The 13107-nt window shown below is 36.6% G+C and overlaps 1 protein-coding gene and 1 non-coding gene across 2 annotated transcripts in view; both read left to right on the top strand.

Moving 5' to 3' along the window:
* The window catches only part of KPNA4 (karyopherin subunit alpha 4), a 28981-nt gene that overhangs the window by 13088 nt on the left and 2786 nt on the right, over positions 1–13107 (top strand). The window contains exons 8-16 of the mRNA XM_067301574.1: positions 3016–3102; positions 4487–4656; positions 4757–4801; positions 6193–6324; positions 6523–6651; positions 8168–8272; positions 9340–9411; positions 10190–10352; positions 11370–11464. Coding sequence (XP_067157675.1) covers positions 3016–3102; positions 4487–4656; positions 4757–4801; positions 6193–6324; positions 6523–6651; positions 8168–8272; positions 9340–9411; positions 10190–10352; positions 11370–11464 — 998 coding nt within the window. The remainder of the gene's footprint in view (positions 1–3015; positions 3103–4486; positions 4657–4756; positions 4802–6192; positions 6325–6522; positions 6652–8167; positions 8273–9339; positions 9412–10189; positions 10353–11369; positions 11465–13107) is intronic.
* On the top strand, positions 6896–7222 carry LOC136992794 (small Cajal body-specific RNA 7). Its single transcript, XR_010885224.1, has one exon. It is a non-coding gene; the product is annotated as a small Cajal body-specific RNA 7 (non-coding RNA).

Genomic DNA, 13107 nt, shown 5'->3' with positions numbered 1-13107 from the left:
AGCAGCATCAGTTGAAGCACACACCTGCTTTTGTTCTTCATTTTCTCAGATTTTAAATTCAGTTGGGTTTCCTGATGGTGAGTAATCTCTTCTGGGAACTCACTATTTTAGCAGAGATGATATCTGCTCGTTTCCAGTTTTCAAACTTTTTTTAAATCTCCCATGGAGGGATTTCCTGTCTAACTGTGAAGAGGGAGGAAAAGGTGTGGACCAAGTTCAGAGGGTGCCTCTCATCAAACTCGCTTCCAAAATCATGTTGAAGATAAAATGCTGTCCTTCATATTTTGAGGAATCTGAAGCTTGGGAAGGAATTGTTGTACTTGGAATCTGAACTGCCAAGCAAAACAAACAATTTTCTGCACTTTAAACATGTCCTAGGCTGAAGTAGTACTTCTGTTGGTAAAGCAGAGCTAAATAGAAGTGTCAGCAGGTTTTTTGAACCTGCTGAATAAAACAGCTGAGCTTCTTGTGACCCATAATAGAATCAAGCAAACATCAAAACAAAAATTTCCCTAAAACTCAAGGGAAAAAACCACAAAACTTCCATTAAGTGAGATATCAGTAGCTTTAAGAGTTGGAGTCAGTGTTGTATTAGCTGACACTGCTGGTTCCGTTGGACATGCTGTGCTTCCAACAATGAAAAGGCACAGAATTATTCTTCATGTTTTTTGTAGGTTCCCTCACCCACTATCATGTATTGGATTTTTTTTAACTACTTGGAACTGGTGTAATACTGCTTCTGAAATGTACTGTGTAATTTAAGCAATGAAATTGTATCAGTTTTTCATCTCTTCCATGATTAACTGTTTCACTTTAATAGAAGTAGATTGTTTCTTGTTCATTGTTAGTGCCTAGCGGTTACAGGCTTCTCACAATCCGTAGATTATTGGATATGATTTTAAAAGTAATATCTCTCTTTCATGCTAAAGTTTATTTCTGTTAAACGATTGAGGGAGTTAAAAATCTTTTTAATTGGACAAATACATTAATTCTAATAGCAGTTTTCAAAGAATTTAAGGCAGGTAACTTCAGTCTAAGGAACTTTTTAATTGAACGTATGCTCTGAAATTGCATTGGTTACAAGATTAATTACCCTTTGCTTTTAACAAACTGTCAGTGTTGACCCCATTAACTTTGATAAAGATTGTATCTGACCCTTAAAATAGGTGGTCTTTGCTAATAGTTGTAACTTTTCATGTTCCCATCTTACTTCTGTTCCTTTCCTGATTGCATCTTGAGTTTTCTTTTGAAAATCTAGTTAATATATAAGCTCTGTTACACATCTCTTGATTTAGAACATTTTTTTTTTCCTAACTGTTTAAACCTAACTTATTGATGGATTGAAGCTGAGCGCCGATTATAGCGTTTATTTATTTCAGTGATGATTTCTGACTTAGCCAGGCCTGCATGTATGTTCTGTATTAGCCAATTTAATAGTTGTAACCTATGAAAGTGTGGTTTGTTTCTTGCAATGATTTCTTTAAATGAAAGGAGATGGTCTGTCATCTTCCTGAAAGTATTAATTAATATAGTTGCTGGGGATGTGTTTCCCTCCTTGCACACAAGCATTGTAAGTACCTTTATTTAGGAGAAAGTAAGGAATCTATTGTGATTGTTATCTCTAACAAAAAATGTTTCATATTGAGAGAGAATCTATAGAACACTAGCATTTAGTGAAATACCATGTGGTCTGAAGTATGAGAGTGTTTCTTTCAGATTATACTGTCAGTCGTGTAAGCCTCTTAGTTCTGGGGGCAACAATGAGTATCCAAATGAGTTTTCCAAATGTAGTGCATGCAGAATGTTTTTTAAATGTTGACTCAGTATAGCTGTGGCTGTTTGGGAGCACTCTCCTGTCTGACCCCAGCATGGGACAGAACGGTAGCTGCCTTGTTCTTGATAACAACTGTGTGGTTTTGCGTGTTGTTTTTTGGATCCCTTTCTTACTGCTCATCAGTTGACCCTTTTTGGTCACGTATTGGCATTTGAAATTATCTCCCCTGTGGTGATCAGTTAGGTTGTTCCGTTATCTGGGACAACAGCTCTCAAGTTGGGAATCAAAAATTACTGATCTAAAAGGATACCTCACATTGAGTGTATCTACATTAGCTTTTGGGAGACTGAGCAGAATGGATTCGTAGTAACAGCTGCTGCTGCTGTACAGATACTTTCATAAGGGTTGTCTTCAAAGGATACTAATATAGATGAGTCTGGAAACATCAGAGCAAGTGCGCAGTGGCCTGGTGCTCAGTGAGCGCTTTGCATCAGCGGCAGGGATTCTTCCAGTGCAGTTTACTTGCCTTGTTACTTGTGTGCACTGGAGCTCACCACGCCTGTGCTCAGCCTTGTTCCCACCTGGTAGAACCACGGCTGAAGTTACTTGCTGAAGTGTTGCCTGGAGCTTCCCACTTGCAATGTATTTGGAAGGTCCTCAAGTAGTTAGCTTTCTGCATGTTAGGACCAGCAACTGGCGCACGCTTCACTGCTAGTAAAGATGTGATGGGGGGCAGAGGGTACTTGAATCATAACATTGCAGCAAATCAAACCCCTGTCCTTCCCTCTTACTACTATCAGTAATGTAGATGTACCTGAGCTTGGCTAACTTGACTGGGTGAAGCTGGTCTTAAACAGTTACTACTTGTCAGTTAGTTCTGACAAATAAGTTAGCACTGAATTTCTAAATTCACTCCAATTAGTATAATTAAAAATGGAGTTTTTATAAGCTTCAGTAAACTTTTATTAAGACTAAGCTGATTAAATGTTGAGAGCTGCTTCCTTAGTGTTCTGAAGTGCAGGCTCTTATTTGAAACTAATAAAAGAATAACTGTTGCAATGTGTCTTCTTTCAATATCATCTAGGAAGCTAGTAGTAAAGCTTTGACCAGTACTCAACTAGAAGAAAAACTTCTCATGCAGTATTGAATTTTTATTGAAGAGTTAATTATGTCAGTTATATCTCTCAAAAGACAAATTCATTCTTAACAGCGGCATGGTTTCTTTTGTTTGTGTTTTTCAGATGCTGTGCCACTTTTTCTGAGACTGCTGCATTCGCCTCATCAAAATGTTTGTGAGCAAGCTGTGTGGGCTTTAGGCAATATCATAGGTTTGTGTTACTTACTCCTGCTGTTAAAAACCTTTAAGTTCCTTTTGAAATTGAATGAATAAAATGGCTAGGATTTTGTTTATTAGAATGTGGAGATATGCTCAGCTATGAAATGCAGCTCTTAGACTGGCTTTGATACATGAAGCTATTATGTCAAGAATTACACCCTGTTGTTAACTTCTTCCTGTTTTGTCTACAAATACAGTGTGCGCACACAAACATGTGCCTTTACATCTTCCATTCCAGGTACAGGAAGAAGAAATGCTGGCAAACAAACATGCAGATTGCTAAAATAAAAACTTTGTCTTCCATTGAGTTCTGACATTTTGCCTGAGCTCACATGCATAGTGTGTGTTGAATTCTAGTTAGGTTGGGATCATTCAATCTTTCATTTGATTGTCCTCTTTTTGTGTGAGCTTTAGCTGCTGCAGTGTATATGATTGTAGTCCTGATTATAGTGATGGAAAGCTAATATCAGCTATAAGATGCTGAGATTTCTACAATCTAAAGAAAAACTAGGCATTTCTAAAATATTAGAAAGTAAACAAAGTTCAGTATTGTAGCTGCCTGGAATGACTATTAGTGAGGTGTGTGTAGCACAAGTTGGATGGTGTGTCTGAGGCAACTGTAGTGTTACCTAGATAGTGACAGAAACAGTGTTTATTCTTCAAATACGAAGATTGCAGTGTCCATTTTCAGGCAGTTCTGAACTGTTCTTGGGATGTTTTAGTACTAATTAATCTTTTTGTAGGGATCTCTAGGAATGCATTGGGCAATCAACTATTCTTGGTTGCACTATCTTCCACCCCTTTCCTTAGCCCTGCCACCACCCTGCCCTGTAGATCTGCTGTAACTCGTGGAACGCTTTTCTGTTAGCAGTTTACCTGTTTTTAATGAGTGGTTCAAAATGAAGCAATTGGGCAGCTACAGGTCCTTTTTAAGCTTTAAATAAGTGTGCCTTTATGATAGATGTGTGTCTGTGTGTATCTGTATGCATCTCCCAGGCCCATCGTCTTTGACTTCAGGTCTGTATGCATTTTAACTTAAACAACTTTAAATGTACAGAAGTTAGGCTGACTCCCTTGTAAGTGCTGAATATTGGATACATTATTTACTAAGTAGCTGTTGTTAATCACTTTTTTAATTCTTTTGTTGGATGTATGCTGAACCAGGAGATGGTACAGATTTGAGCCCATACAACAGGGTCTAAGACTCATGCACAAATTATGTCAAAACATTGGTAGAAAGCTTCAGGTTATCTTTAGGAACTTGCAGCCTAATGTTAATTTAAGAGGATAGTTTTGTGGTACTGTTTTTGTGAATGGCATGGGATGTTTTTTGTCTTCATACTTTTTTTTGTGTATGATTTTGGTGTTTTAAACAGGTGATGGACCCCAGTGTAGAGATTATGTTATTAGTCTTGGAGTAGTGAAACCACTGCTGTCCTTCATCAGCCCATCTATTCCCATAACTTTCTTAAGAAATGTTACTTGGGTCATGGTCAACTTGTGTCGTCACAAAGATCCTCCTCCACCGATGGAAACCATTCAGGAGGTGACTGAATTACTTACTGCTCAGTGTAATTAAACGAAGTTGAATATCTGAATGCCTTAAACATAGCTGTTTAATGCTAAATGTTTCTTCTCCTACTTAGATCCTTCCAGCCCTCTGCGTTTTAATTCACCACACAGATGTAAATGTAAGTAGCACCACTTCCAGCAAGTTATTTTGTGCTCATGTGTAGCTTTTTAGGTAAAGTATATGATTTGTCATAATTAACTAAAAAAAAAGTCTTCTCTTGGATCATTGCAAGCTTATTTTGATATCTTGATGTATATTTTTAAGCAGCAGTTATGATTTTGCCTTATTTCCCTGTGTGTTTTTGCGAGTACTCAATTGGATGTACTTTCCCTACACTTAAGAGAATCAGCTTATTTTCTTCATGCAGTCATTTCATCCTCATAGGAAGTAAAAATGCAGTTTTATCTATTTCTGCAGACATTAATAGATAACCATAGGATTTTATACAGCTAGCACTAAAAAGTTTGAGGTTGTAATGAAAACCAGTGTCCAGTAATCCAGGGAGAAATATGAGTAGCTGGTGATAATGTAAAAATGCTAGCAAGTATTATATAAAACTTCTGAGGTGATAAATATGAACTTTAGCTTATTTTCACAGTGAAGGAAACAACGGAGACTTTACTGAAATCATTAAATAGGCCAGCTTTTTGCCTAAACAAAAGGCAGAATTATTCATGATTGTGTATCTGCCTTTTAGCAAAGTTGTAGTTTAGGTGTCTAATAACAAGTGCTTTAACAAAATATATTTAAACTAATATACATATTGAATTGTATTTTAATCATTCCTTTAGGTGAAAATGAAGCTTATTTGGAATTTCTTGAAATGTCTGTATTTACAGATCAGTTAGTCAAGAGTTGTCAGCTGAAATTATGCTCCATTTCTCAACTGTTTAATTTCTTTGTAAGCTGTCACTTGAAATGTTCTGATTTTCTGCTTTTTTTAATTGGCTTCTCTGTGCATGAATATTCGTACGCGCACATGCCCCCAGGATCCAGGAAAATCAGTCTAAAGTGTTGCAGCAGAAGGTTTTAAGTCTTTCTTAGCTTTCCTGGTGGAATTCTAGGAATAATAACTTGAGACTGTGAAGTGTAGACCTCTGGTTTGAGAGTATGTCAGATGCCAGCGGTCCTGTATTTCCTAAGACTTTATCTTCCTTCTTGGGATCAATCTTTCATATCTCACATTGTCCCTCCAGTACTTCATGAAAAGGGTGGATATTCTTGAATTCCTCTGATTATTATATTCTTCAGAATTTTAGTTGTAGTTCTGGGCTGTTTAGCTGGTTTGTTCTTACCTCTGTGTGTTCTTGGGAGCGGGAACAGGTTAAATAGTAGATATGTCAGACTTTTATACAGTGGAATGTACAAAACTTGTAGAACTAAATGGGTTATGGATGTGAATCTGCTGTATTGCATCAAAACCCTGACTTCACAATATGAACTGTATGCACTTTTAATTTTTGTAAGATTTATAACACTTCTGTGCTAATTAAAAATAACTTTTTTTAGATATTGGTAGATACAGTTTGGGCGCTTTCATATCTAACGGATGCTGGCAATGAACAGATCCAGATGGTGATAGACTCTGGAATAGTCCCCCATTTGGTTCCTCTTCTCAGTCATCAAGAAGTTAAAGTGCAAGTACGTTTGGATAATTATAAGAAAGAGTTGTTTAAAATGCTGCGTGGTACAACCTTTGCATAAAATGTTTTACTTTAACTGTTCTTGTTCTGAAGGTACAGAATGTACCTTTGATTAGAAAAAAATCTTTGTCTTTTCTGTTTAAAAGAATTTATCTTTTTTGTTTGAAAGAACTTCAAAGAAAGTGTTCTGTTTCAGACTGCTGCACTGAGAGCTGTAGGAAACATTGTCACTGGTACCGATGAACAGACACAGGTAGTTTTGAATTGTGAAGCTCTTTCACATTTTCCAGCACTTCTGACGCATCCCAAAGAAAAAATTAATAAGGTATGTAACTGTAGAGATTGTGCCTGATTGAAAATTATTTGATATTTGGCTTGGCCACTTTGAATTCCGCAAATAGTGTAGTGTGCTAGAGCTTTGAGTGACTGACTACTTTTAAGATACTGCAAGAGCACATGAGGTGCTGAATCCCCCCTTCCCCCCTGCCCACCTTTAAGTTAACATACTTAAGTTAACAAGTTAGTTCTTGATATGTAAAATAAATGTAACTTAATCAAACTGACTCTCTTGGAAGTGATGAAATAGAGATAATTGGATGTCTCTCTGAATGGAGTGTGTATGGTAAATATAATTTGAATTGAATCAGACTTTTTGGGGGGAGGGGGAAGCACGTGCGTGTGTGTGTATGTGGGGTATATAAAAGGCTGTAAACTGGGGGCACTGATAATGAAGTGCTGATTCCGGAGTGCATCTGAGGCATGTTGTTAAATTCTGGGGTGTTACTTTTCAACATTGCCGATGATTAGAGCCCAAAACAAGCTCACCAGACAAGCCTAGGCATCTTAAAAATCTCTAACAGGTTCATTAATGAAAATGATCCTGTGATCTGATCCAAGAGACTCAGCTGAATGTTCACATACACAAATACAGGAATTTCTGGATCTTGTGTTAGAAGTATTTATCCAAAAAGTTGTCGTGCAGAATAAGGAGAAATTTATCAACTAAAAGATTAAAAACAAGGAGATACTTATTCTTCATATACTTAATTTTATGTCTGTCTTCATTATTTCTTGTGACTAGAAGTATAGATCAATTACAAAAAAAAAATCCAAATACAGCATTTGGCTTGGTTCAAAATGTCAGCTGTCAAGGCCTATGAGGGCCCACTGGGGAAAAGATCTCTTCTTGCGTACGCTTTCCTAGGCATCTGCCAGTGGTTATTGCTGGAAAGAGGGTGTCCTGGGCATGTGATCTTCTGGATAGAATGATCATAAAGGATCATATTACTTTACTGTGTTCTTGAAGAGCATGCATTTAAATTGATTAGTATGCATTGCATTTTCTTGATGACTTGAAACTAACAAAAAAGAAACACATTTGGAACAGGAGAAAAACATTATCTTTTACCCCTCTGGAGTCCGAAATGCATGATGCTGTAATGCATTTTGGAGTTCATCTGGCAGTCAGCTGAAAATGCTGTAACATTCATTCTCAGTAGCAGAATCAATTCTGAATGCTTGTTTGTAACCTTGTGACTTTGTCTCTAAATTTTCCATTTAATCTATGTATTTGGAGTATTTGGTTGTAGTTTCTTTACAATGAAAGACTAGAGTCCTGTGGAATCTCCCAAGATGTAGTTGTCAACTTTACCTGTACTTTTAGTCTACTTATTAGGAATTCAGCCACATACAAAATAGATCAAGTCTTTAATTATATTTAAGACTGGCTGTTGTATCAACTGTAAAAATGTGAATGTATAAAAACTAGCTGGACTGGGAATAGAATATGGTATAGAAGACTCTGTGAGTTAATAACTTCAGTAAATCATCTTATTTTGCAGGAAGCAGTGTGGTTCCTATCTAACATCACTGCAGGAAATCAGCAGCAAGTTCAGGCAGTAATAGATGCAAACCTTGTTCCAATGATAATACATCTTCTAGATAAGGTAAGATAACAATGACTTAACTGTTTATTTTCTTAAGTAGGGAAAGTAGCATTGAACTTCTTGCTTTACCTCTTATATCGTATTGTAAAATCTGGGTTGGGAGGATGCCGGAGGATTACTTTTTTTACTAAATAGTAGAGCAAAGTAGTTGCCAGCAAACAGTTCTGATTGGTTTTCTCTTGCTTTGTCTGTCTCTCACTGCTTGTTCAGTACCAGGGGTTGAATGCCAGTGGGTCATCCGTCTGGAGTTCAAATACATGTATTCAATTTCAGTTGCTGAGTTTTAGTATCTTTTAAAACATAATTTTCCAGACTGCATTGTGTTACCAGGAACTCTGTTGTGAGGATAAAGTTTAGTTAAGTGTGTTTATAAATGGGGAGAAGTATACAACACTTCTGTCTTTCAAATATTTCCTGCTTTTTATTTATTCATGACTTGCCTTTCTTTTTCTGAAGTGTGGAAGGAAGCCAGAAATACCAACCTTATGATGATTTCAGCCAAGGCAAAAATGCATGGTCCCATGTCAGTGTAGGGATTGGGGTTGTGACTGAAGAAGTACTTGCGTCTTTTCCCCAGTAACATATAGCTGTTCATAAATAGTTCTGTTACTACCAGTTATTGATCATCTTGAGAATAGAGTTGAAGACTTTTTAAATTAGTAAATAGACTTGAGCGGGCTAACTTCAGAGCCAGACTTCATTACAGTATACACAGTGTTTATCAAAATTACCACTCTCTACATTATCTCTCACTAATGTATGACAGCTGTTGATAAGGAATGTGAGAGGAGAGTACTGCAGCTGTTCTTCTTTACTTTGGTACAAACAAATTCTCTTTCTCTAGAAGAGCATTAAAAACATGGTTGCAGAGGAGGGATGAACACTGCTGTGGACTTGAACATCTACAGGCTTTGTCACTTACCCTTCCTCCTTAACTGAAACTGATATGGTGACACCATGTGGAAATGACTGTAACAAATGTAAACTTTTACCAGAATTACATTAAACAGGATGAATTTATCAAATAAGAACTGGAATGATTATTTCTAATTACTGTTGTATTTTAGGGTGACTTTGGTACTCAGAAGGAAGCTGCTTGGGCAATAAGCAACTTAACAATCAGCGGAAGAAAAGACCAAGTGAGTCAAACTTTTAGAAAGGGTCCTTTACCTTTCTTGGGTGCATTTGATAGCATTTCAGTTGCTTAGTTTGAACTTTTTCTGTGACAGGATTATGAAAGTGTCGATTCCTCTCCTGTTCAGTAACTTGTTTCCCTTTTCCCCAAAGGGATTTAAGAGTTAACTTCAGTTTCCATTTTTGGAATGACCTGGGATTAGGATTATTAATGAGAATTTGGATCAGAGCTCTTGTTGGTGCGTCCTAGTAGCTATGAATAGCAACATTCAGGTTCTGATAAGGTTCCTGGCCAGTCAGCATCTGTAGCGCCTCTTTTCTTGAGCAAGAGTGTGATAATTAAAAGCATGGAAGCTACAGACGGACCGCATTACTTCCCACTTTCTGATGTCAGTGCGTGTCAGTGAGTTAAATGAAAACAGGACATAATGTTAATGTTTGGCAGAAACCATTAAATATGAATATTCTAGTTTCTTGTTAGCCCAGATTATTTACTGTATCAGGAGGGAGGTTGTCATTCTTCAAAGATCAGGTTGAAACTCCTTTTCTAATAATGAAAAGGTTACAGTAGTTACTGCTTGTCTAAGTGATTTAGACTTGAAATATGTTTATAACCTAATTCATAAGCGATACCTTTTTATGCTCTAAAATGAGTATTTTTGAAAATGATGATTGCTGGAGTCTTATACTGTTGGGTAACTGAATATTTTCACTTCTAGTTTGTGTGCATTTGTGATGCACTACTTCTCTCATGATTCTGAATCAATTCTGCTTTTTTCCTAGGTGGCATACTTAATTCAACAAAATGTAATTCCTCCCTTTTGCAATTTGCTAACAGTAAAAGATGCACAAGTTGTGCAAGTTGTTCTGGATGGACTAAGTAATATATTAAAAATGGCTGAAGATGAAGCAGAAACCATAGCCAATCTTATAGAAGAGTGTGGAGGTATGATGCTTAATGTTTGGATACTGTTTTTTATGAATGATGGCTTTGCTTCTCACTGCACATGCACACTGCGGGCTTGGCTTTATTTTGGCACAAATGTTTTGAGCAAGCATTTTAAATAAAATATAATCACTTTTTCTTGCCTATTAGATAAATATATATTTTTTTCCCCGATTAAGTTCATGATCAAGTAAAATGTGTAGAAATTGGATTGTATATTATGAAGCCTATCAGGTGCCAATTTTCTAAGTTTGGTGTACTACTTCACAAATACATATCTGTTAATATAGGGATGACACACTTAGTTGTCCAGTTGTATGTAGAAATTTTTAAAAATTCAGAAGTTGTAGAAATACAGTAACTGTAGTAATTCATTAATAGCTTTCAGGCTTTCTAGACTGGCTGCTATTTAATAGCTGGCTGAAACTCTTCAGGGGAAAAGAACAGTGATAAACTCAGGCACTGGTAAAAGCTTTGTTTTGGGAACATGAAGAGAATGGTCAGAACTTCCTAATATATTTATATGCATGCTTTGCTCATGTCTGCTAATGATTTTTATTGTCTTGGAGATACTGGTATGTACTTAAGCTACAGGTCAGTAACTGATCACGTGCATGCCACAGACAGCATGTGAGGGGATTTTGAATGTCACAGGACAGGGACTGCCACACCAGCTGCCGGAACATCAGTGAAACTCTTGACTCTTACTGCATTTCCACAGTTAGCTTAACCACTCATGGTGGGGAGAGAGGGAAATACTATCAGTGCCAGAAGATTTTTGACCTTTTATATAAATTGTTGTAGTATGTATGCCCCAGTCTTTAATATATTTCCTTGAATTTCTGAGAAGTTTTTATGCTTAAGCAGCTCAAATGAGGTAAACAGCCCTTATTCATACTTGCTTTTATTCCTAGATTTGTTGTTAATTATTTTGTATGATGAGGCCTTGGGGAGATGGAGGTTATTTTGACTGAACTTAAAATTTTAACTCAGTTATCTTCTGTGTGTTTCCTCTAGGCCTGGAGAAAATTGAACAGCTACAAAATCATGAAAACGAAGACATCTACAAACTGGCTTATGAGATCATTGATCAGTTCTTCTCTTCAGATGATGTAAGTGCATGATAGCTCTGAAATTTGCCTTTGAAATTGTTTACTTATAAAAATGGTCGAAGATAGACACTTCAACTATAATGCATGCTCTGACACTTTGGTTTTTCAGGATTTTTTTATTGCACCCAAATTACTGAAACACACTTAGTTGTGCTGTGCATAATTTATATGTAAAACTGCAGTCTTATTTCAAGGGGTGTGAATATAATTGAGAGAGATGTTTCACTGAAACTGTAACTAGCTTCCTTTAATAAAGTTCCATTAGACTAGTACTGATAGATTATAAAACTAATTATAAATGTAAATAAATATTAAACAAAATGGGTTATTGAACTCATGGAACTTCTAACTTGATGCCACAGCCTTTTTGAATAGTTAATTACAGGCAATAATGAGAGGCTTTTAGGTTTTGAAACACTATCATTTTAAAGAAATACAGCCCTTTCTAATCTGCATTCCTCTATACTTCAATGCATTACCTTTACATACTGAATTTACTTGTTCAGATAAGCCATGGTGTATACAGTTGCAGAAGAGCAGATGTGTATGTTTTTGAAGAATGTATTTTGTACGACCTGAAATTAACAATGTCCTGGTAATAACTTCACGTATTCTAGGATTACTTACTTTACTGACAGCCTAGTATTTTCCAACCTATGCTCTTACTTGGCTTTCCTTGTTTCCCTTGTCACTGTTGCTGCTTGAGTTGTAGTTAAAGACTGAATACCTGATACCTTCACTTAGTTTTCTTTGCCTGAAGTCTTTTGAGACTTTGAGTTCAGTTCCCCAGTGGTAGGAAACACCTATTAGCGGTAGTACAGTTGCATAGATGTCGGAAATATTGTAAACCTTCATGTAAACAGCTTGCTAGATGCTACCACTATAAGAACTGAGTATAAACTACACCAGTGTTAAACAGGACTAATTATTATGCCAAAGGGTTATCACTGATTGGTTCACTTGCATAGATCTTGTGTTCATAACCATGGATTTTGAATAACTTTCCTCTCTGAGACTGGATGAGAGAATCGTAAGTTTTCCACTGGCATCTTAAGTGTAGTTTTTCAACAGTATGAACTAGTTGCTTAAAATCCTTTAAGATACTATTTAACAATGTGATAAATATGGGGATATCACTTATGATTATTTGTTTGCATGTTGTCTTTAATTTGAAAAGCAGCATAGAGGAAGCTGATAAAATGCACATCATGGGTATTCAAAGTCAGAAGGAAGGGTTTTTGACTCTTTGCCATTCAGGATGTGTCATCTTCTGCAACCATGCTGTTAAAGAGCACTTCTGTTCAGCTGGGTGCTGCTTGTTTCTTAAAGAGTAAAGTGATACTAATATTTCATCTTAACATGCATTTGTCTGTACTGTTCCTGCATTTTTTGCTTAGTGTTATTACCATTTTGGTTTTAAGTTTGTGGTGGTGAAGATGTTAAACTCGCTTACCAAATTCAATGAAAAATGAGTCCTTATGTTATCCTGCTGCATGGCTGCTGCCTCATGATGAAGCACCTAAAGAGCTGATGCCTAACTGAAGCCTAGTATTCTATTCCCTGAAGACGAGGCTTAAAATAGTTCTATTACTGCCAGTTTCTGACTAAATTTGACTTCTCACATCTGATAAGCTCCCTGCTGA

The sequence above is a fragment of the Apteryx mantelli genome, chromosome 9 (assembly GCF_036417845.1).
Source record: "Apteryx mantelli isolate bAptMan1 chromosome 9, bAptMan1.hap1, whole genome shotgun sequence".
Classification (NCBI taxonomy): domain Eukaryota; kingdom Metazoa; phylum Chordata; class Aves; order Apterygiformes; family Apterygidae; genus Apteryx; species Apteryx mantelli.
This window is presented reverse-complemented; position numbering and strand designations above follow the sequence as displayed.